We start from the raw sequence: 23,343 nt of genomic DNA on the forward strand, positions 1-23,343 counted from the left end.
CCATGACAACACTCTTGACGCTAACCTAGAGTTTTCAAAGGAGGCGCCGTTGCCATGACAACACTCTTGACGCTAACCTAGAGTTTTCAAAGGATCTTCAGAGCTGCAGGCGCCCTGGGTGTAATTCCATGAGCCAGCCAGACGCAGAAGCTAAGGCCAGGACTTCAAAGACAGGTGAGATGTTCCACATTACTTTCGGGACAACCGCCGGTCTAACCTCGCGGCCGTGGTTGTTGCTTTATTCCACAGGCCAGTTCCGTGTTCCCATGGACCCCGCCTTACAAGGTTCCCTCTCGCTTCCTCAGATTTGGCATCTCCTGGTGGAGAGCCCGGGCCACTTAGGTCCACCGGCTCAAAACTCCACCTTCTTACTCCTTTAGACTCTTTCGCTTCAGGCCCACCTCCTCCAGGGCCCCCTCTCAAATCTAACGTCCTTAATTCCCACCCGTGGGTCTACCTTTTCTAAGTCCCACCCCTGCCTTCCTTAGGCTCCTCCTCAAGCCCCACTGGACCCTCTCAGATCAGGTCAGGTTCTGACCCTGACTCCCACAGGTTAGGCCTTGCAGACCATACTCCTTGTTTTGCAGAGACACGCTTCAATCACGCAAGCTTCTCTCCCTCTGCCAAGACCTTCTCATCCTTGTCCCCTCTCCTCTCAACTCCGGAATGCAGGGAGCTGATTTAGAGCCCTTGCTGGACTTTAATTTTCTCACCTGTGAAATGGGGCAGTGATAGGAAGAGTTTCTCTCCCAAGACTCTTTCCCCTGTCTGCACACTTTACCTTATTAATGTCATTGTTATTATTAATGTAGAACGGTAATGATAGCTAGAACCTATCTCAATGGCACGTGCTACCCCAGAAGCTGAGATAGGAGGATCACTTGAGCCAAGAAGTTGAAAACCAGCAAAAGAGCAAGACCCTGTAGTAAGTAAATGAATAGAAAGCAAGCAAGCTAGAATTTATTAAGTATTTACTGCAAACCAGACCCAGTGCCAAACACTACATGGGTTAAATCACTTGTTCCTTATAGCATCCTATTTATAGATAAAGACCATGAAGTTCAGAGTTGATAGGTGGAAGTCTAAACTCAGGCCCATCTTCTCTACTAGTGCAGATGGTTATTCTTTTGTCTTTACTCAAGGCTGGGATCTCTTTGGTGTCCCCAGAGATCCAGGCAATTAGCAGTTTCAGGTTAGAGGATGACAACTGCCATGTAGGTGGTTTTAGAGTTTCTATAGTGTTTTCATGGTGGTGACTTTGAATTTCAGTGAGTACACTGGTTGGAGGTAGGCATAATCTTTACCGGTAGTATAAGGGGCTAGTTCTGAGAAAGAGGAGGGGCCTGAATGTTGAACAGGAGTGAACAAAAGGCTCTTGCCTTTCTCTGGGGGTCAGAAGTCCACCCTGTGAACTAAGTGCTTCTCAAACCACACATCTGCATAACCTCAGTTTTCAAAAGAAATGATTAAAGATAACCTTGGATATTCATATTCATTCATATTCCTCTCTCATTCATATTCATTCTCTCTCTCTCTCTCTCTCTCTCTCTCTCTCTCTCTCTCTCTCTCTCTCTCTCTCTCTCGTGCTGGGGTTAATCCAGGGCCTTGTGCATGCAATGCAAGCACTCCACCACTCCACCACTGAGCTATATCAGCCCAGCCCAACCTTGGATATTCTTAATACTTTAGCTTTTGCTGCTGCTTATCTGAACCAGAATCTAATGGGAGTTGGTATCCAAGATGACCTGAGATGGCTGCTGTAGTAATTTGATGGTGAACAGACCTGTGTTTTTTGGTACCTTCACCAGAAAGCTCATGAGTTCTAGGACTTTTACCCCTGAATTTGCTTCCTCCTGAGTTGGGGCTTTTTGCTTTCTTTATCTCCTTCATGCTCATTCCAGGAAGGAAACCCAAATGTTGCAGTCTGTTTTTCCCCTCTGTTTCCACTTCACTCCTTAGGAACATAAAATCTCTTAGGCAGCATTATCTCCCAAGAGGCAGTTGCCAAAGCAACACATGTATGCATCTTCCTAGCCTGTGAGTGAATCTGACACACCCAAGTTTACCCTCAGAGACCCTCAGACATATTGTTTCCTGGAGGACAGGTATCTGTATGTCCTGCTCTGTTTCTTGTCTCCCCCCCTTGACCCCATACTGAGGATTGACCCTAGGGATGCTCTACCATTAAGATAACCCTGGTTCATTTTTTTATTTTGAGACAGGGTCTCACTAAGTTGCCCAGGCTGGCCTCACACTTGCAATCCTCCTGCCTTAGCCTTCTAAGTTGCTGGAATTACAGGTATGCACCACTGTCCCTAGTCTTGATACAGGACATAGCAGTATGGATACTTAGTCCCTGTTTGCTGAATGAATGCAGCATCCTATCCTCTACATCTGCATTGTACAAAACTGTAATTACCAGCCCATATGGCTTTTAAGCATGGAATACTATCTGATGCAAATTGAGATGCTCTGTAAATAAAGGTCAAATAGACACTAGGTAATTTTATTTTTATTTTTTGTTTTTGTACAGGGGATTGAACCCAGGGGTACTTAACCACTGAACCACATCTCCAGCCCTTTTTTATATTTTATTTAGAGACAGGGTCTCACTGAGTTGCTAAGTGCCTTGCTAATCTGCTGAGGTTGGCTTTGAACTCAAGATTCTCCTTCCTCATCCTCCTGAGTTGCTGGGATTACAGGCGTGTGCCACCACGCCCGGCAGGTGACTTTTTTTGTGTGTGTACTGGGCATTGAACTCAGGGGTACTCAACCACTGAGCCACATCCCTGGCCCTGTTTTGTATTTTATTTAGAGATAGGGTCTCACTGAGTTGCTTAGCTTCTCACTGTTGCTGAGGCCGGCCTATTCTCCTGTCTCAGCCTCCCAAGCCACTGGGATTACAGGTGTGTGCCACCACGCCCGGCTGACTTAATTTTTAAAATGTGAAAAAAAAAAGTCTTAATTGTATGTTGAGTTCATGTTGAAATAATGTTTTGAGTATATTCAAGTAAAGAAATGTTGTTAAAATTAAGTCACCACTTTTTTTTACTCTTCTTAATGTGGTATAGGAGAGAAAAGGTAATATCTTTTCCTTACCCATCACAAGGGTTTTGGCTGAGGACCCTATAACAAAGACAAATTAGCAATAGAAGAGCATACCAATTTATTTAATAAAGTGAAGGCTTTAGAAGTGAAGACCCAAAGACACCAAGACATCTGTGTATTTTCATTCACAATCATCCTGATATCACAGTATGATAGGACAAAAAGGGAGGCACTTAGCAAGGACTATTTGTTCATATTTTTCTTGTCATTCCTGTGTGACATTCTTTCCCAATCTGCTATATAGGAGAGGACAACTGTCACACCAGGTCTTTAGGAGAGAAGGGAAGGAGGAGGTCATTGAATGACCTCTCTAGGTTGTATGGCCCATTTTAGGGAAGAAAGATGAAGGGAAGGTGAGAAGGCTTTCCTGCTTCTGCTTCTCAGTTTCCAAGATGCCATATTTTGAGATAGGGTTCCTGTACCCCATAAGTGGCAAGTACAAAATCTAAACCCCATATGTACCTTGCATTGTATTTATCTTAGACACTGCTGCTATTGAAAGAGCATGGCCTAAGGAAAGAATAGAGATGTTAGATTCAGAATCCCAGCTCCCTAGGAGACCTTAGGCTAGCCTCTTAGCTTCCCAGAGCCTAGGTTTCCTTTTCTATGTAAAGGAGGGACATTCAGTGAAGTAGTGCACAGTAGTCTGTTTAATCAAAGCTAGTACTATTGAAGCACACCCATTGTGTTTAGGCTCAAAGCATGCATCCCACCCACCCTTTCACCCCATTTCTCCAGCGCCTTCTTCCTAGATAGCTTCCAACCCACCCCAGGAACCCCTGCCTGACTATGCACTCACTCACTCACTCTTACCTTCATCCATTCCCAGGTACTGAAGGGCAGCTTGAGGCCAGTCTTGCAGCAAATACAGGAAAGCCAGGCAACTGAATGAGACCCAGAGTATAAGAACCAGACTCAGTGGGTCACTCCAGCACTATAGGCAGACACATGTGAGAGGTGAGGGCAGAGCCCAGTTCTCTTGGAGACTGAGTTCCCTTCAGCTGTGGAGTATCATCCTCAGGTACCCGAGCTTCCCAGCACCTGTGAACGAACTGGTCCTCAGGCCTCAGCCCAACTGGTCAGGTCATACTCAAAGGACAAGGTCTACACACAGGGAGACAGACAACTGTTACATACAGATATTTAATGATTCCATTCTGGTGGTGGCATATGCTTGGAAGAAAAAGACAGGGTGCTAAAAACAATGTATAACAGAGGACCTCACTCAGCCTGGGGTTCTGGAGGGCTTTCCTGAGGAGGGGACATAGGGGTAGAAATCTGAGGGAAGTATCTTATCTAGAGGAAGTATGAGATATGGGCACATTCTGGGTGATGAGACCAGGAAGTGTTCCAGTCCTCAGTGCTAGCTGTTGTGACTTGCTTGAGGCCATGAAGCCAGGAAGAGCAAGGTTGGTTAGAATAGGTCTCCATACAAGTTTCCAGGTTTTCATCTCTTACACTTCAGACCTTATTTTTCCCCAAAGTCAGTGCATTTTAAATTTCTTATGTGATTTTTTTTCTTTATTCAGTTCTCAATTATTCATTTGCCAATGGGCAAGGCCCCAGTTGACCATGCTGAAGATACCACAATGACTATTGACACAGATAGGAGGCTGTTACAGCAGTGAGGGATCAGGGCTGATTTGGGATTATCTAACCCAGCCTGGAGGGTACTTTGGGTAGCCTTCCTGGAGGAGGTGATACCCAGGGACCCTCAAGGATGAAAGGAGTTAGCTAGGTGACAGGAATCCGATGGAGAAACATGATTCAGACTGGGACAGATGAGCAAGGATTCAGAAATGAGTGTGCAGGGCACAAGACTGCTGCTCACAGCTGATGGTGGAAGGAGTGGAATATGGCATGGTAGACTATGAGGTGAGGAATGCGGCCATTCTATGGCCCTTGGGAGAATATGGCCTTCTCTCAAGGGCCATAGAGCCATAGGGAGTCCTGAAGGGTTGTTGGCCAGCTGATGTGGTCAGGTAGAGTTTGGTGCAGATCTCTTAAGCCAAAGTTGATCAAATTACAGCAGCAGATAAAATTGTAGGACTGCCAGAAGCTGCTGCATTAGTCTAGGCAGGAGATGGCAGTGGTCTGGTATATCCCAGCACTCCCTGTCATGGTATAGCTATAACTCTTTAAATTGTCCATATCCCTGTTTGAGAGTTTTACCTAGGAGGGAAGGGTGATAAACACATTCCTGTTCACAGCTGTATACACCCAACATTTGGGCCCAGCACTTGCAGGCTTTCAGGAAGTACTTGAGAAATAATGGGATAGGTAGGGTGGGTACAGGGTTGGGTGGATGAGAGGGAGGCTGGCCAGGCCACCCATAACCAGGTCCTGAAAAGTCTGTTACTCAGGGATTGGGAACAGACTTCTCCCCAAGGTCAGGGCCAGAATTTTGGCTGAGAAGCAACCAGGCAGATTAGGGTTTTCCAAAGATTCCTTCAGCAGCAATAACCTAACTTTGACTAACAGGGTTTCTCTCTGCCCACCTCAGGAGCTGTGGGGATGGCACATCTGCTGGGCAGCCAGTCCTGCATGGACAGCCTGCGCAAGGACCCACACTGATCTGCAGGGTGCTATTGTGGAAGTGTTCTCACGCTGGCCTGGCCTCCCTCCTGGAAGTTCCCTGACCGTGGAAGTTGCCTGACAGTGTGGCCCTGCTGAACACTAGACCATGGAGGCCATGATGAAACCCATATGACCATGTGCAGATGATCCCGAATCCCGCAGCTGTCTGCAGTGCTGCTAGGGGTCATTGACAGGTGAGGGCCTTGGTAGAATCTGGACAACCCTGGTGCTAGCATCTGCCCCTAAGTAAAGTATGAGACCCCATAGGACCCTGAAATTATCTTGACTGTGTTCTGTCAGGGGCTTATGCCTCAGGACCCTTGAATGACCTCCTTATTGTCTTCCAGTCCTATGGTTCACTATTGCCTCATTGTCAGGGAGTTACAACATACCCCTTTCATTCCTTGGTTCACCACAGTTCCATCCCACTGTCTCTGGGTTTCTGGTCTGGAACTGCTCCCAGGGCTCTTTTTTTGGTGTCTTGTGGGCTGTATTGTTCCCTCTACACATCACAAGGCCAGACATGGGATTTTTTCCACTTCCTGGTCCTGCTGGGAAAAGGCTAGTGGATTCCCTATAGCCCCCACCACTTCTACACTCTCATTAAAGTTAGCATGACTGGTCTGGGGATGTAGCTCAGTGGTAGAGCCTATTGGCCTAGCATGTGTGAGGCCCTGGGTTCCATCCCCAGCACACACACATACAAAATAACAACAATAAAAAAAATTAATGTGGTCATTAGCCTTCCTGGAAATTGCAACCTAGGCTCTTGGTACTCAAAAACCTTATATGACAGTAAAGCCATGGGGGCCTGACAGGCAGCAGGGATGTTGCAGCATGACTCACCTGGAAACAGAGAAGGCAGGATTACTACTCTGAGACCTGGTGGAGCTGTAGGTAAGAAAGCACCATTTGTAACCTATAAGAAGCCAGATAAATATGAGTCTAGAACACACCTTCCTTCTTCTGTGACTGTGCATTACGCATTATCCCCCTGTTCAGAGTGCTCTACCCATTCCCTGCTGGTCTGCCCCTCTCATCTATCAAAGCTCTGTTTACCCATTCCTTCTCTGTGAAGTTGTTACTGAAATGCCCCCCTACCCACTTCAGGCCACATTAACTGGAGCTTCCTTTGGGCCCCTGTGTATATAAAAGTAACTCCTGCCAGAGACCACTGGACCTCAGACTCAGACTTGCCTGGGAACCCTGACCTCTAGCCCCCAGTGTGGCATTTAGAGGTACTCAGGTCATTTCAAGGAATGGAATCAGAGCTAAGGATGAAGACAGCACAGCGTCTTCCACCATTAGAGTCTGTCTGGGCACAGATTGCTGTGCCAAGGCCATGTTCTACCCTCTTTCCAGATGTGTCCCCATTCCCCATTGCTGCTTGGCACAATGCCAGGCACCACTGTCCCCAAGATACAAATGGGGCAAGGCCAGGAAGCAGTTGGCATCTCCTCCCCAGACCCCAGGGGTTTGGGATACCCTTCCTGCATCTGAAATAAGAAAAGGTCTCTTATCTTCCTGCATATGCTGTGAATACAATACCTTTTAAATAACTCCATATTCATGCAAATGTAAACTTATTTTTCCAACACCCCTTTTTTCTTAAATTAATGCCTGCCTCTAATTTTGAACTTGGAAATTAGCACAGAGACCTCATCCCAAGTCTCCCTTGTCACAAAAGTAGGTCAGCCTGTGGGAGAAGCCCCTGACTACACTCAGGAGGCTGCACTGTGCATCTTTCCTGCCCTGCTCACCCTGTGGCTGTGGAGGGCCCTTGACTTCTTGGGGTCTCAGCTGTGTCATCCGTAAAGGTTCTAGGGCACTTGATATAAGGCAGTTGCTCACCCAGAACTTCCAGGCACTCAGAATATACCTTATATGTAGCCAGGCTGGCCTCCCTGAGTTCCCTGATCAAGTTGGGGGAACAGCCAGGCAGAAGGGCTGCCACCAGGAGGCTCCTAAGAGGCCCCTGAGCCGAGCTGGGGGCCAGGGAGGGCTTCTTGGAGACAGTGGCCACTGAGTTGTCATTGAAGCTGACCCAGCAGCAGATTCAGAGACTCTCCAAGTTCCTGATGCCTGGGCCGCTTTCCCAGAGTCTGAAGCTGCCAGTTGTGTGGTGTGAGGGCACACTAGCCCATCTTGATCCTGGCCCACCGTGGCATCTCTGCCTACAGGCTCCTGCTGCTACTTCAGAGCTGCGCCAGCTACCTGGAGAACCTTGGCTCAGGTCAGACAATGCCCCCTGCCCAGGCTGCAGGGCCCTGCATGTCCGTGGGGCTCACAGTACGACGCTTCTGGAATAGCCTGCTAAGGCTGGGCATGCTCTACCAGCAGGTGGCTGGCCAGGTGAATGGGCCCCAGCCCCCAATGGTGATGCCCCTCATACCCTGCCTCAACTTCAGCTTCCTAGTGTGCCACTGTGTGCACTGCATCCTTCATTGACTCCCTACTGCTCACAGGGAGCAGGGTAAACTCTGCAGCCTCCCAGTCAAGGCCCACATGGCATAGCAGTTAAGAATGTAGGCTTTGGTCATATCTGTGCTTCCTGGCTCTGCCATTTACGCCATGGGACTTCAGGAAAATCCTACCTATTCAGACTCTAAGTTTGTTCATCTGTACAGTAGGGCTAAGATGAGGCCCCATGTGGTATGGGTTGTCCCATAGTCCTCCAAACCATCCTGTAGGGAAGGACATCTGTCACCATGAGGAGGAAGAAATTAAATGAATGGTGATAGTGACATGACAGCAAGCAAGGGCCCAGTAATTGGCTGCTGTTCCTGTCACTGTTACCCTCCCGATACCATGTATATCATCACATCAAATTTGGGGTGAGGGTGGGGGCAGAAGAAAGGAAGCCTGGGCTTAGTAAGCTGAGTCACAGGAAAAGTCACATTTTGTCTTATTCCTGTTTTGTCAGATATCATTTGAGAGTCTGAGCATTGGGGCAAGGCTGTTACAGAACATCCCCAGGGAACTGGTCACTTCCCAGGCCCATTTCTCTCTCACCTGCTTTCCCTTTCTTTTTATAACCCCAGAAAAGGGCAAAACAAGGAGAGACTCCCATCTCTAAGCCCACAGCCAAGGGTGAGCCAGCCAGGAGCCCTGAATGTATGACTGCCAAGTTCATCAAGCCTCCCTCCCCAACAGCAGGCTTGACCCATACCTACCAAGGGCCACAGAGAATCCCTGTCAGAGTCTCCTTGAGGTATCCAGCTGGGACATCCAAGAACACCAAAAGCGTCCAGTCCCAGACCATCGAGACAGCGCTGGTACCCTGTGATGCATGTACCAGTGTCCAGGGCAGCCTTTGGGAAGTGGGCAAAGTGGTCGTCAGCCTGTGTCAGAGCCAGAACTTGCCCTCATCCTTGGGTCAGTTCCAGCAGCTGGTACAGGACAGCATGGGGCTCAGGCCACTACCAGCTGCCACCATGGGCCGCTGGGCAACAGAGCAGAGCAAAGACCTGGCACGCCTCAGTAAGCATGTGAGCACTCTCACTCAGCTTGTTGGGCCCCTTAGGGCCCAACTGGAGGAGGCTGAAGGACAGAAGGATGGACTGAGGAAGCAGGTGGGCAAGCTGGAGCATGCCCTGAAGCAGGAGCAGGGTGAGCGGCAGCGGAGGGCAGAAGAGGCTGAGCAGCACATGGCCCAGCAGGAGTGTGACAGGCAGCATTTACTTGCAGGTCTGTATCCCAAAGGCTGGATATTCAGTGCCCATGGGCTCTGCTAAAGTCTTGCCATGGGCACTTTCTGAGGTAGACCCTGACACACAGCTTGCGTGGAAGGAACCTGGCCTGGGGAGTAGGCAAGGAGGAGAAGGTAGCAAAGAAGAGCATGTCCATCCAGCTGGTGACACTGTGAGCAGCTAGAGCTCAGTCCCACTGGGGAACACCAGGAGATAATGGATGGCACATGTGCCTCAGAGTAGTCCCATCAGAAGGGGAGGGAGCTAAGATATTAATCCACTTGCTCTCCTGGAGGTCATTGAGGGTTACTTCTGGGGAACTTGTTCCCCTAGTATTTCCCCCTTAGTGGAGCAGTCCCTCTGGCTTTGACCAAAGAGATACAGCTCCCAGCAGGAGCTTCTCAGTATCCTCTGATGGTTTGAAGCCTGAGGAACTGGGGCAAGTCCAAGCCTCACCATTACCTCCATGGAAGGCACCAAGGCCCAGAGAGGTATAGGCACACAGCAGCCAGCCAGTGAGAAGCAGGTTGGGGGCTCAAGCATCTCCCCAGGGCTTCTTTGGCAACCTCTGGTGGCCTCTTCCACACTGCATGGCTGCCTCTGCTCTGCAGCATGCATTGTGTATGTGGGCTGCTGGCTAGTCCCAAAAGACCCTTTGAAGGACCTCTCTCTCTGCTGCTCTAGAAACATGTGACCTAAAAACAAAGGTGGCCACCCTAGAAGAGGAGCTGAAGCAGCGACAGGAGTCCATGCAGGCAATGGGTAAGGAACCCCATTGCATGTTACCATGCCATATCTCAATCCAGTAGTGACTGTACAAGCATCCTCCATCTCTGTTCCCTGAGCTTCTGGGGCAAAGAGAAAGGGAGGGTGTACCTGACCATCCACACTGTTGGGCGATGACCTGAGTTGGGGTACTACCTCCTACCCAGAAAGTGTCTCTGTTTTCTAGACCCACCTCATTGGGGTCCAGAGCTGCATGTTGTGGCTGAGAACACAAGCCCAGAGACATAATGTGACCTCCCCTTGGGTCAGAGGTAGTCCAGGGTCTCCCTCCCAAAGGCTCCAGTGCCCTACCCCTCTCCCCCAACACATGCTTGTTCTCTGGATCCTGCAGAAGCAAAGACCCAGCAGCTGCAGGAGGAAAGTGAGCGCAGGGCAGTGGCTGAAAGGCAGGTGCAGCAGCTGGAGGAGCAGGTACAGCTGCTGGCAGGGCGGCTGGACAGTGCTGGCCAGCAGATCCGCTGGGCCAGCACAGAGCTGGACAAGGAGAAGGCCCGTGTCGACAGCATGGTTCGCCATCAGGAGGTAAGGCCCTCAACCAGGCACTGGGCTTCAGGCTTTGCAGTCCTTTTGTTCTTACTCCCTTCCACAATAGTAGGCAGTACATATTCCTGTCATTCCCATTCATGCATGGGGAAACTGAGGCTCAGTGAGATTAAGGAAGCTTCCCAGGCTGTACAGCTAAGAGGCAGAGCCAGACTCAGCACACTAACAGTGGTTCTCACTGCTTTACAGACAGTGCAAGTCAGGCAATAAGGATTTCAATGACAGGCTGATATGACACTGGAGGAAAAGAAGAGAAGTCTATTTGCCAGAATTCCTCTTCTAGTAGGGACTGTGTATGACTGAAAAAAATGTGTGGGAGGGAAGGCTTCCAGGGTCAGCCAATTGCCTTACAAGGGTGGAGGGTCTGCAAGCTGGGGACTTGAACTGGATCTGGTTGGGTGTACATGTCTGCTGTATCCCCTCTGCCCACTTTCCCTCTATGTATGTGCACAGACCCCTGTACACAGACTCATGGCACAAGGGAAGGAACTGGGAGGGTTGTAGATACTAGTCCCATGTTGACCTAGACTGGTGGACCTCACAGCCTCCCTGCCCTTCCTTCTCACCTTCTCACCTAGTCCCTGCAAGCCAAACAGCGGGCCCTGCTACAGCAGCTGGACATCCTGGACCAGGAGCGTGAGGAGCTACGGGGCAGTCTGGAAGAGGCCGAGGCCCAACGAGCCCAGGTGGAGGAGCAGCTACAGAACCTGCAGAGCCAGAGGGAGCAGGGACAGTGCCAGCTCCAGGCCCAGCAGGTGAAAATGGGCAGGGTGAGACGGGGGGAGCTTCCCTTTCATCAGAGAAACCTCTAACCTGTTAAGTGTCTGTGGGCCTGTCCTATATCTGGAGGTGGGGCAGTGACCCTAGGGGAGCCATCCTGGGACCAGATCTGAACCTCTCCCTGCCCCAGGAGCTACTGCAGAGCCTGCAGCGGGAGAAGCAGGACATGGAGCAGGTGACAACAGATCTGCGACTGACCATCTCAGAACTGCAACGGGAGTTGGCGGAGCTGAGGGAGCGAGAGCGGCTGCTGGTGGCCTTTCCTGACCTACACAAGCCCATGGAGGCCCAGATCCCAAGTAGGGTCCTAGGAATGCTGCCAAAGACATTGTTGGGCCTGAGTGGGCAACTAAAGACTCACCTTGGCAGGACACTGGGCCTGCAACTCCCCCAGTCCACAATGTACGTGGTAGTGGGGAAGGTGTGACAGCTAGAAGTGCAGCCCTTAGAGTCACCATGACAACACATAACATGCTTCATGTGTTGTCCACCCCTTTGTGTAGAGGGGACATGGAAACCCAGGGGTGAGGTGACTGCCTATGGTTGCTACAGCAGAATCTAGAAATGGATCTAGCTGCCTGTAGTGCATGGTTTTCACACATCACGTGCCAGTCCTTGCTCAGCTTTTCTGTGTCCCCCTTTCTGGTCTCTTTCCAAACCATACTACAAAGCTGGTTCCAATGACACAGTCCCCCCACTCTCCAAAGTCCTAGACCCCATGCTCAGGAGTGCTATGTACCCACATTGGCACAGGATTAAGTGTCAGGCAAACTGGGGTTCTTTTCTCCTCTCAGCCCCTACAGCCCTCTAAGACTCTGGAGGTGAATCCTGTCACAGAGCTCTCGGGAAGATGCATTGTAATTTAGCTGATCATTATAAGTCATCATTTCTGAGCATTAAGTGCCAGGCCCTTCTGAGGGCAGATAGCTCCTTTTTCCAAACCAGGAAACCAGAAATCAAAGTGGGCAATAACTTTCCCAGGTTTACACAGCTGGAAGCAAGCATGGGAAAGAACATCCAAGCTGAATTCTTGTGACTCATCCAGGGCTGCCTGAATGATTCTTAGGACAAACTCACTGTATTTCTGGCACAACAAAAACAGGTGACCTTGGAAGGGATTCTCTCTTTCCCTTTTGTGGTGCTGGAGATAAGAGATCCACTCTTTCATTTTTTTGCCAAATCATTGTGAATTCAAACAAGGCCCTACCTAGGAGAATGAAATGCAATGGATGGAAAGCACAGTGCATTGCCTAGCCCCAAGCCTGTCCTGTTATGTCCTGTCCCATTGGACACAAGAGGCAGACCCAATGTGGTGGGGTCCCAGATATCATGTCTCCACAGACTCTGGCAACGTCACAGATGACATGGAGAGGCAGGTGCAAGCCAACGACATCCGCATCCGGGTCCTGCAGGAGGAGAACGGGCGGCTCCAGTCAATGCTGTCCAAAATCCATGAGGTTGCCCAGCAGGGGGCCCTCAAGGTGGGTCTGAGAGGGTGACCCTTTGGGACTTAGAGGAGGCCTCTACCCATTGATATCTTCAGGTTGCCTGGGAGCCTGCTGAAAGCCATCTTCATTTGGTATTTAAGCAGTGCTTTTGTGAAACTTCACTCAAGGTGTGAGGATGTTAAAGTTCCAGTGTCCTCTATCTCCAAATCCCCTTAGAGACTTTAATACCATCAAATGTCAGAGGAACCTTCCCATATATACTGCCTGCCTGAGGGTTTGCTGCTGAGGAAAGCCCTGGACAGCTTCCTAGGTCATACCACTTAGTGGAAGGGACTATGAGTTCAGGCTTTCCCTCCCTGTCCCTACTAAGACACCCTCTTTGTACAGTGGGTAGGGTACAGAGCTTGGCCTTCTTTGCAGATGATTCCACAGGACCAGCTCTGGTCCCCTCCCAGCAAGGGAACCCAAGGAGCAGCATCCCGGGCCCAGGCCCAGAGTACATCCCCAGGGTGAGTGAGTCTTTGTCAAATGTAGGACAGATGGAGTGGTATAGACCCCCTTGCTCACAGGGGATTTTGTGATCTTGTCTTCCCTCAGGCCTCTAGGCAGGTGGCACCCTCCTGGCAGCAGGACAAGCAGTGCAGGCAGGACTCTGCCAGGCCAGTCTCGAGCATCCCCACCTCGGCAGCCCTCCACCTGGCCCAACAAATCCTCCCTGGAGGACACGACCCACTCTGCCATCTGTACCCAGAACCCCATCCGGACCTTGGCCAAGCTGAGGAGGAGACTGTCACCAAGCCGGGGCCAGGCGGGTACTGCAAACCAGCCCCAGGAACCACCCTTGTAGGCTGTGGCAGAGGTGGGGATAGAGGACAAGTAGCTGGCAACTCCCAATGAAATAAAGGCCCAGCCATCTAACCAAGATGATCTTGGCCTCACAGAATGGCTAAACTGGACAAAGAGTCCTTCCTTCCCTGCCCAGACTGGAGGCTGAGGCCACACCATGCAGGTCTTCAGCGAGCAGAGACCTGGCACTGTGGGCCATCAGTAGGCAGGGAGCTTCCCGACTCCCTCTTGATAGACTTGGGGAAAGGAGAGCACATCACAAAGAGAAGCTTCTAGCACCTGGGCCAGGTGAAGAAATCTTACTATTCTCACAGCAAGTACCAAGGGGTAAACCTGGTCTCTGTCTTCTCTTTGTTGCAGAAGTAGTCCAGGCACCTACAAAGAGGAAGATCAGGGTGTGGGGGATGTACAGGGGAAAGACCAGTGAGGGCATCTGAGGCAAGCAATGAGTCAGAGGCTAGGATGCTGGCTCAGGGCTCACTGAGGCAAGCAGAGTGCAGCAGTGCCTTCAGCCTCCCACCGTGGCTCTGATCCTGGGTCTGAGGCATTAAGGACCCAAGAACACTAGGCATTCATTCACGGAGGAACTCCATGCCTTTAAGAATTGGTTATGAAGGATTTCTCTAAGTCCTGGAAGTCAGAGCCTCAGGAGAGCCACCAAAGGCAGGGCCAGGACTTTGGATACTTAGCCCCTCAAGTCAGCAGCAATGTCCCCTGTATTGAATCCCCTTCAGGTATCAAATGTCTGACTTCCTTTTTTCTTCTACCAGCCAGAGCAAACTCTGCTTTTAACAGGCCCAAGTCAAGGTCAGACTCACTTGAGTGCTTTCCCTACCTTAAAGTCAACTGTGCATATAACATAAGCTAATCATAGGGGTAAAATCCCTTAAGAGTCGCCATTCCAGAGACAATACAAGGCATGTTCACGACAAGGTAGGAATGGGGGGGACCTTAGGAGCCATGTGAGAATTCCACCTACCACCAGCAACATTCACACAAATTTTACATATTAAAATATATCCACATTTATTTTACTATTAAAACTTCCCTACCCCAACTCTTAAAAAATGGATGCCCTTGGAAAATGTTCCACTTTTATCCTGTGGCATCAAGTATCCTGATCAGCAATACACAGCCCAACCAAGAACAGGACTGGATGGTTTCTGAGGCCTCTGGTCCTAGCCAGGCACAGGAAGGGAGCCCAGCTGAACAAGCAGCAGGACCCATGGCTCCCAGTGCCCAAGATTGAGGGCAGCAAGCAGTAGAGTCGTCTCTGGGTTTAACATCACAGCCTTGACCAAGACATATTCTGAAACACGGTTAGGTCAGGGTGTCCAAAGGTCAGAGAACTTTTCCCTTAATCCACCCCCCAATAAATAAGCATAAAACCCAGCCTCTGTAGCCTCAGGGACACTGAGAGCTCCTGGGGCTGGGGACAGCAGCACTGGGCCCCACATTCTCTTTCCCCAGGGTCCTCAGAGCTACCCGTGACAAGGGCAGACACAGATGTCCCAGGATTATAAAGATCCCAGAGTGACCTGTCTCCCTTGTGTGGTGGGTCCTGGCTTGCATCCTTGTCCTGGGGGCTGCAGGACCCTTCTTCCCAGCAAGGTCACAGTGGGACCCATATCCTTCCTTCATCCACAGGACTGGCAGTCCTGTCCACCCCACTGTCCTGTCTCAGGGTACAGGTGGGAAGGTTCCATCCCACATCCAGAATCCCCAGCTAGTCATCTGAGTAGTGGTTCCCTGCAGGGAAGGAGAAAGAACATGGAGAAAGGCATCAGGTAGGTCAGATAGAAGGGGTCAGCCAAGGGCCCCACCCCCTGATGCTCACCTAGGACATTGAATTTGCACAGCGGACAAGTCTGCTGGAGTATCAGCCAGGGGTCCACACAGTCTCGATGGAACTCATGCTTACAGGGCAGTACCCGGAGCCACTACAAGGGAAGGGGAAAATGGGCTCAAGCTACAGGGACAGGATTCCATAAGGGGGGCCCCAGGCCTATAACCCTCACCCGAACTGGGGAACCAAAACCCCCTGGGGCCTGCCTACCACCCTCTCCATCCCAGTTCTGCTTTTTGTAGCCCTGGTTAGGGGCTGAGAAGAGAAAGTCCTGGTTGGGGTGGTTCCAGGTCTCTCAGGAATATGGTAGAGGAAGCCAAGTTCAGCTGATCCTGCCCAGGACACTCACCTGTTTGTTGCAGAAGTAGTCCAGACACACAGCACAGGTCTCAGTGACCAGCTCTGGGTGGCCCTGCGCTACCCTGCTGAGACGGCAGCGCCGGGTCTTAAGGGATGCCAGTCTCTGCACTATACGCCGCTTGAACAGGTCCACCTGTCAAGAGAGGACAACCACAGTCTTGCAGGCCCAAGGTCTGTGGGCACCAGGGCTCCCTCAGTCTGGCTCCCACCTGGCCGCTGGGCTCCTGTTGGCTCTGCCGAGATGCCTGTCGCTGGGCCTGGACCACAAGGCCTGTGCACAGGAGCATGGCCACTAGCAGAATGGCATTCCACAGCTGCTGCAGAGGCTTCTGGGGAGGGAGGTGGGTGTCAAGGGCGCTGGAGCTGCCCCACACTCTTCCCTAGGAATATCCACGGCCAGAGACCAGCCAGGTGACATGCCCTGGAGGCCTTTGTGTCCCCCCAGGCTCCTGGCTTCCTCTTCTGAAGCCTCCATCCCTCCTACCTGGATGATCCTCAGGATCTGCCCCCAGCTATGTTTGCTTCACCCAGTTGCAAGGAAAGCCATATCTGTCCCCAGCATCGTTCTACCCATTCTCATCTTGCACATCCTCCTGGACTGCTTTCTCAGGCACTGCCATCTCCCACTCCCCTCCATCCAGGCTGAACATTCACATGCTCGATCTTGAAGCCAGCCCCAGAGCTTTGTTGCTTTGCTCTCCTAGAGGTCTCATGCACCCCTCCTCCATCCCATGACCTTTTGGTCCTCAACCTTGCCCACCCATTTCCCACCCACAGACAGGGGATCTCACCTGCAAACTTGACCCCATAGCACAGTTTCCTCCTTTACCCACTGCCTCTCTCCTTGTTCCATACTCCTCGCTCCTTCCATGTTTGTGCCCTTCCACACATGTACTGCTCCCCGTCTCAGAAACTATTCTTCCTTACCCTTCCCCTGAAATAGTGTGCCTTTGGACCCCTTTTCTTTTTTGAGGGGGTGGAGGATACCAAAGAATGAACCCAGGAGTGCTTACCCACTGAGCCACATCCCCAGCCCTTTTTTATTTTGAGACAGGATTTCACTGAGTTGCTTAGGGCCTCACTAAGTTGCTGAGGCTGGCTTTGAACTTGCAATCCTCCTGCCTCTGCCTCCTGAGCCACTGGGATTATAGGGTACACCACTGCACCTAGCTGGACCCCATTTCTTGCACCACTGGGGTGATATTCCCTTCTGATCTCCACCTGCTCAGCCCTCCTCATGTCACTTTAATCACGTGTTTCCTTGCTGCTGCCCTCGGTGGTCCACAAGCTCCCTGTTGGTGGGAGGAACCACTTCTGACATGGTCACACTATATCCTCAGTGCCTCTCCTAGTCATGGAATGAATGTGCTGGGAAACATGACTGAAAGACCACTATAAAACCTGTGGGGCCTCAGAGCTGCTGGGGGAAGAACATTGACCTTAACTTAGCTTCTACCTCTTGGCTACTAGTCTTTGATCACTGAGAAGCTGGCTCAGGAAATGATGTGGCAGAGTAAGACAGACATCATCCTCTTCCATGCAGGCATGCTATTTCACACAGCCTGGATATGTGTTCTTATTAATAAACATTCATTTAAAAGCTGTTGGCATTCCTAACAGCTCTGTGCCTTCATGTTCTTTCCCAACCAATGTTGAAGTTAAACTTCCACCATGGCAGAGGAGAGGGGCTAAGAAGTAATTTGATGGTTAAAGGCCATCACTCTAGACCAGGTTGGGGGCTACTAATGCCATGAGATGTTCTTGCTTGAGACAGGGGCACTCTGGGGAATACTACCAAGAGGTATTTGTGAGCCTGCCTATATCTCCTCTCCAGTTGCAGTGGGGTGCTGGCACCTGATCCAGGAAGCTCTCCTAAAGCTCCCTAAGTTGAGCTCAGGTGACTTTGCCATGACCTAGAAGGTCCTATGCTACTACCAGCATGGCATCCCAGCAGAGATATCTGACAGAGCATCTCTGGCATATCTACCTCCAGGACTGGGCCCTACAAGCCCAGAGTTGGACCTGCCTAGTTCTGTGTCCCATACTATGCCGAGACAGAGTGACATGTGGCAGGATTTGCTGAGTGGCCACTACAGAATAGCCCATCAGGCTAGCAAGCTGAAATGTCTGACCAGTTACCCTTGACACCCCAATTACCCTGGCCACCCAACAATTATAATGGGCACAACCCATAAAAGCAGTATGGCCAAAGTTGAAAAATCAACAGTATACTATCCCTGTTCCCAAATGAGGAACATGAGCCCAGAGATGTTAAATACTAGGTCTGTAATCACTCAGCTAAGGTTTTGGAGCCAAAATTTGAATCCAAGCCTATCTGACTTGAAGCTACTTAGTGTGCACACTAGACAAAGCAGGGGCTCCAGATATGTTTAAGGAGAGGATATACTTTCTTTTTGCAGTTCTGGGACTTGGATCCAGAGTCTTGGGCGTGCTAGGCAAGTACTCTACTACTGAACTACACCCCCAACCCAAGAGAATACCAAACAGCAGGAAACTGAGAGGCAAAACTGGCCACCAGGAGAAACACATGCTCCCCAACACCTGCATGTACATTATGGGTTATCCTAAAAGCCTGTAAAAGGTTGGCAAAGCACAGCTGTGGCTGAACAGAGAGTGTAAAGAGCTTTCTCAAGCAGGCAGGCAAGATGAGCTGGGAAGGTTCTGCCAGACATATGAAGATGAAGAGAAAGGGTATCAATGCCCAAGGTCAAGCATGGACAAGCCCCAGAGGCAGGAGCTCAGTGACTGGCACAGTGTAGCCATAGTATAAACAGAAGACTCGAAAAACAGATAAGTGATGAGGGCTATGAAATCCAGGCTAAGGAGTCAGAACTTTGTTATGAAGATAATGGAAAGCCAAGGAAGGCTACCGGGTAGGAGGATCATGGCAAGAGCTAAATTAACTACACATGTCCCTGGGCCAGATGTGTCACTGAAAGCCCACAGTACCATGTCACTAAACACATAAGCCCTGTGAGGTAAGAAGGGCTATCCTTGTCATCAAGGCAAGGAGCGGCCACAGGATTTTTAAGACAAGGCATATATGTGGCCCCACCTGACTTACCTGCTCCTGGGCACGACTGCCTCCCAGGCATACCAAGTCCTGCCATCCTCCATAACTATCCTTGGAGAGGCTGCAGGTGGTCCATAGGGTCAGCTTCCACTCGATGTTGGCTGACAAGGATTCTCCACTGGTGATCTCAGCTGTGGCTTGGGTCCTCCTAGGAAGGAAAGTCACATAGGGGGCAGGCAGAAGGGCCCTTGGGAAAAAAGGCCCAGACTCACTCATTCACCCACCCTATTCCTGCATGGATATACCAAAATGTCATTCCTATAGTCTTTCCACTTTGGCTCTCAGGCCTTTCCTGGCTGTTGATTTTTCTAGTTTTTACCTCATACCAAGGAAGAGCACATCAATTAGGTATCCTGTTTCTTCCTTGCTGGGACCAGTCTTCTCTGCCCATAAAGCCACCCCCTCCCTCCAGGCCCCATGTGTCCATCCTATTTCCTCCCCCATTTTTCAGCCAGGGAGAGCACAGTCTTAAGGTGAACAGATTAAGTCCTGTTTCTGAGAACCCTCTGGGAGAGCCAGAACACTCCACACCCAGGCTTCTAGGCCCAGTCCTTTGAGGTCAAACCCCAACTCACTGCAGCAGTGCCTCCAACAGCTTGGTGACATTGGAAGAATAATGGAGGACAATCACAGGTCTGAGCAGAAGTTGGGATATGTCCAGCTGTAGGGAACAGGGAGGTCAGCAGGCCTTGGTTGTTGCTCTTACCTCAACCTGCTCACCCTCAGAGCCTACTCCAGTTTACCTCTCGGACCACGTTGTGGTTCAGGATGAGGAGCAGTAGGGCAGAGGCTCCCAGGAAGAGGGCCCGTTGCATCTGCAAGAGGACAGAGGTGGGAAGCTAGCATATACCCTGCCACACACCTGTCTCAACACCTGTGGCCCCAGCTGCTCTTAGCTCCTTGCTCTGCAGTGAGTGTTCCCTCTGGATAGACTAGCCATAAGCTCCTTGAAGTCAAGGGAGGAAACTCTCATTCCTTCGGCTCTATAGAATTCAAAATCCTAGTCCTTTCCCTGGACTGAGCAAGGCAGTCCCCCCACCCCAACCCAGATTCCCATCACCTGCTTCTAGAGCCTGGTCCAGTTTCCTGTCTCCCTCCACCTCCTTGCTTCAACACCATACTACTTTAATTCTCCAAACAGGGGACCCACGCATGCTCATGGCGTCTCTGAAAGCTCCTTAAAAGCCATGTGGTAGCCTGGCACTAGCAGATGCTGGAGGACCATTTCCTCCAGCCCCCCCCTACCCCCCCCACACACATACACCCTCTGCACCTGCTGGACCAGGGCCTTGGGACAGGCCTGCGGCCCACTGCCCTTATTCTCCTGGTGAAATTGAGCTGCCTGCTCCTTGCCCACATATGCCACTGCGATCCAGCCTTCTACCGGCACCTCTTGCTCAGCATCCACGATGTCCATCTGTATAGCAAGGGCCATGAGAAGAGGAAGGCAGGGAAAGGTGGAAAAGAGAGGTGGAAGGGTCGGCTACAGAAAATACAAGGTCAGGGTCTGGGAACGAGATTGCAGAAGTATATAAGTTTTTGGAAGCCTGAATGCTGGGGGACTAGGAAGCCTGGGCTGGGAGCGCTGGGCTGTCAGCTCGGTTTGGTCCAGGGTGAAGGTGAGTTCTGGATGCGGGGTCTATAGCGGGGTATCAGATGGGAGGTTTGGGCGAGGCGAGCTCACCAGCAGCAGGCGGCCCCCCAGCTGGGGCGCCGGCTCGGCTTCGGAGCCGATCCTGACGCCCTCCAGGACCAGAGCGTCCTGCCGCGGCAGCCTCACATCCACCCGCACTGCGCGGGCTCCGCCCCGCCCCACTCGAGCGGCCGGCTCGCTGCCGTCAGCCGCGGCCCCGGGCCCCGCCAGGCCCAGCCACAGCGGCAGCAGAGGCAGCAGCAGTAGCAGCGGCGACGGGGCTGGCGGAGGTGGCGGGGTCGGAGGCGACTTCAGCGAGGGGCGAACGGTGGGCCCCATGGCTGAACCCGGCGCGCTGGCAAGTCTAGGGACCTGGGGTCCCAGGCGCGGCTGGGATAGCTGAGAGAGCTACGCCGCGGCCGGACGGGGAGGGACGTAGGGAGGGGCGGGGCCACGGCCGGACGGGGCGGGGCGCCGAGAGGGGTGGCACGGGTCCTGGAAGCTCCGTGCCCTAATTGGGCCGCGCGCGCCCCCTTGTGACTGAGGAGAGTCCCGGCCCTGGAGGCCGGAAGCTGAAAGGGGGCGGAGCCCGGGTCCTGGTTTCGAGGCGCGAGTGCGAAATACCAAGCTTTGGCCAGCCAGCAATATTGTCAGACAGTCCAGTCTGGCTCAGGGTAGACCGAGGGAGATAACTGGAAAGGGTAATCCGGAGAGGCAGAATCGCAATCAGGGCCTGAGAAGGACGGCAGCGAGGGACATTTGGGGTTGTGGGTCTTGGCCCTTGCTCTGTGGAGGCCCATAGTGTGGCCAGGATCATGTTAACACCCGCTCTTCCCTGGGTTTATCCCCATCTGATCAAAGGGCAGAAGACAGAAATTGACATGGGTAGCAGATGGAAGGGTCCCCGGCGGACAGGAAGAGGGACTGGAGGGCGCGGGGCTAGCCCAAGCACACAGATCCTTGGTGGGGCAAAGAGGCGGGTCACTTTCGTCACTTACTTCATCTGTGAAATGGGCTTGACAAAAATCAAGACTGCCCTACCCCCAACAAATAATCTCTAACGCCTACTGGAAGGCGAAGGTTTCACTACTGTCCTAAAATTGGTCCGTTTCTCTAAATGTTGAGCTTCAGGAGGCTTTTAAAAATTGAACAGTAAATTAAAAAAAGAAAGAAAGAAAGAAAAAGAAAAAAGGCCAGATGAATCTTGACACTACCTCACCTACTATTTTATTATAATATAAAAAGTTCAAACAGAAAAACAAAAAAATCTTACAGTGAACTCCGATCCAGCCATCAACATCAATGGTCAAAGTATTCCTGAAGAAGAGTGAGATAGACTAAAATAGCCTGATACCAGTGCAAAAACAGACAAGTGGGGCATGAAACAGGCCAGAAACCGACAAAGTGTAAACCTGGTGTGTCAGAGGGAATGTTGCATTTTGGGAAATGAAAGAAGATAGTGTGGTGGACCCTTCCAAAATTTTGCTAAGAAGCTGGGTGTGGTGGCGCATGCCTGTAATCCCAGCAACTGGGTAGGCTGAGGCAGGAGGGTCAAAATTTCAAAGCCAGCCTTAGCAATTTAGCAAGAACTTTTCTCAAAATACAAAAAGGACTGGGAATGTGGTTCAGTGGTTAAGAGCCCTGGGTTTGATCCCTGGTACAAAAAAAGGAAAGAAAGAAAAAAATTTTGCTAAGCAATCAGTTTAACCACTAGAAAAAGAAGTGAAATTGGACTTCTACTGTATATCATAAACAGAAAATCAATTCCTTCTGGATTAAGAACCTAAACATGAAAAGTAAAACTTCAAACATTTTTTAGAAAGAAATAGGACAATACTTCAAGGTCAGAAGAGATTCCTTATGACATAAAAGCAAAATTGTAAAGGAAAATATTGAAAATGTATCCATTATAAAATGAAAAAAAATCTTCTGTTAATGAAAACAGCAGAATAAAGTGGTAGAAAATGTCCCAAACTGGGAGAAGATATTTGCAACCAAATGATTCATATGAAGAATAAGTAAATATATAGATATGGGCACAAGAAACAAATAGGCATTGAACAAAAGAGCCAATAAATATGAAAAGATAGCTAAAGATATATTTTGGTATCTTTATGTGTAGAATATTATACAACAGAAAAAATTAATGAACCAGTTATGAGGAGCACCCTAGATAAATTCTTGCAGAATGCTGAGCACAAAAGAGGGTCTCCAAATAATATGTACTAGCTAAGCTCAAAATATCAGATCAATACACAAATATCAGATGTGGTTTTATATACCATAATTCAAAAAAGAAATTCAGACAACAATTCCAATTACAATAGTATCTGAAATAATAAAATATCTAGGAATGAATAAAAACAAAAAAGGAAATAAAGCTTGTGCACTGTAAACTACAAAACCTTGCTGAAATAAATTAAAATAAATAAATGGAAAGATAGTCAAACTAATGAATTGTCACTACAGGTTCAATTTTTTTTTTTTTTTTTTTTTTTTTTTTTTTTTTTTTTTGATGGTGCTGGGGATTGAGCTCAGGCCCTCACACATGCTAGATAAGCACTCTACCAGTGAGCTATATCCCCAGTCCTTTATATTTTTAAGATGGTCTCACTAAGTTTCCCAGGCGGTTC

The 23,343-nt window shown here is 50.3% G+C and overlaps 2 protein-coding genes and 1 pseudogene across 6 annotated transcripts; 2 read left to right on the forward strand and 1 right to left on the reverse strand.

The window, feature by feature from the left end:
• Positions 1–3,956: 3,956 nt before the first annotated feature.
• LOC139705231 (coiled-coil domain-containing protein 157-like) lies at positions 3,957–5,883 on the forward strand (annotated as a pseudogene).
• Positions 5,884–7,745: 1,862 nt separating this feature from the next.
• LOC114106454 (coiled-coil domain-containing protein 157) lies at positions 7,746–13,882 on the forward strand. 2 transcript variants are annotated; one of them, XM_071615217.1, is made up of 9 exons: positions 7,746–8,037; positions 8,727–9,372; positions 10,059–10,136; positions 10,492–10,682; positions 11,282–11,458; positions 11,614–11,782; positions 12,825–12,964; positions 13,352–13,440; positions 13,529–13,882. In XM_071615217.1, exons 1-9 carry the CDS (start codon positions 7,927–7,929, stop codon positions 13,776–13,778), a joined length of 1,851 nt encoding a protein of 616 aa, XP_071471318.1. In that variant the 5' UTR covers positions 7,746–7,926; the 3' UTR covers positions 13,779–13,882. The 2 variants fall into 2 exon arrangements, with proteins under 2 accessions (XP_071471318.1, XP_071471323.1); XM_071615222.1 differs by lacking the exon at positions 13,352–13,440.
• Positions 13,883–14,777: 895 nt separating this feature from the next.
• Positions 14,778–21,131, reverse strand: Rnf215 (ring finger protein 215). 4 transcript variants are annotated; one of them, XM_027953468.2, is made up of 9 exons: positions 20,762–21,131; positions 20,351–20,494; positions 19,821–19,892; positions 19,653–19,738; positions 19,069–19,225; positions 16,193–16,309; positions 15,973–16,116; positions 15,615–15,717; positions 14,778–15,526 (listed from the first exon to the last, which is right to left on the reverse strand). In XM_027953468.2, the coding sequence occupies exons 1-9, from the start codon at positions 21,047–21,049 to the stop codon at positions 15,504–15,506; spliced, it is 1,134 nt and encodes a 377-aa protein (XP_027809269.2). In that variant the 5' UTR covers positions 21,050–21,131; the 3' UTR covers positions 14,778–15,503. The 4 variants fall into 4 exon arrangements, with proteins under 4 accessions (XP_027809269.2, XP_027809268.2, XP_071471350.1 ...); XM_027953467.3 differs by having other exon boundaries at positions 16,193–16,312; XM_071615249.1 differs by lacking the exon at positions 20,351–20,494 and having other exon boundaries at positions 16,193–16,312.
• Positions 21,132–23,343: the final 2,212 nt, after the last annotated feature.

The sequence above is a fragment of the Marmota flaviventris genome, chromosome 1 (assembly GCF_047511675.1).
Source record: "Marmota flaviventris isolate mMarFla1 chromosome 1, mMarFla1.hap1, whole genome shotgun sequence".
Classification (NCBI taxonomy): domain Eukaryota; kingdom Metazoa; phylum Chordata; class Mammalia; order Rodentia; family Sciuridae; genus Marmota; species Marmota flaviventris.

What these genes read in the sequence shown, in the direction of transcription:
- LOC114106454 (XM_071615217.1), top strand. Translation starts at nt 7,927, where the DNA reads ATGCCCCCTGCCCAGGCTGCAGGGCCCTGCATGTCCGTGGGGCTCACA. An exon ending in ACCAGCAGGTGGCTGGCCAG is followed by an intron (nt 8,038 to 8,726) that starts GTGAATGGGCCC and finishes TTATAACCCCAG; the next exon opens with AAAAGGGCAAAACAAGGAGA. An exon ending in GCATGGTTCGCCATCAGGAG is followed by an intron (nt 10,683 to 11,281) that starts GTAAGGCCCTCA and finishes CTTCTCACCTAG; the next exon opens with TCCCTGCAAGCCAAACAGCG.
- Rnf215 (XM_027953467.3), bottom strand. Translation starts at nt 21,049, where the DNA reads ATGGGGCCCACCGTTCGCCCCTCGCTGAAGTCGCCTCCGACCCCGCCA. An exon ending in ACCACAACGTGGTCCGAGAG is followed by an intron (nt 19,739 to 19,820) that starts GTAAACTGGAGT and finishes TGTTCCCTACAG; the next exon opens with CTGGACATATCCCAACTTCT. An exon ending in GTGCAAATTCAATGTCCTAG is followed by an intron (nt 15,527 to 15,614) that starts GTGAGCATCAGG and finishes CCTTCCCTGCAG; the next exon opens with GGAACCACTACTCAGATGAC.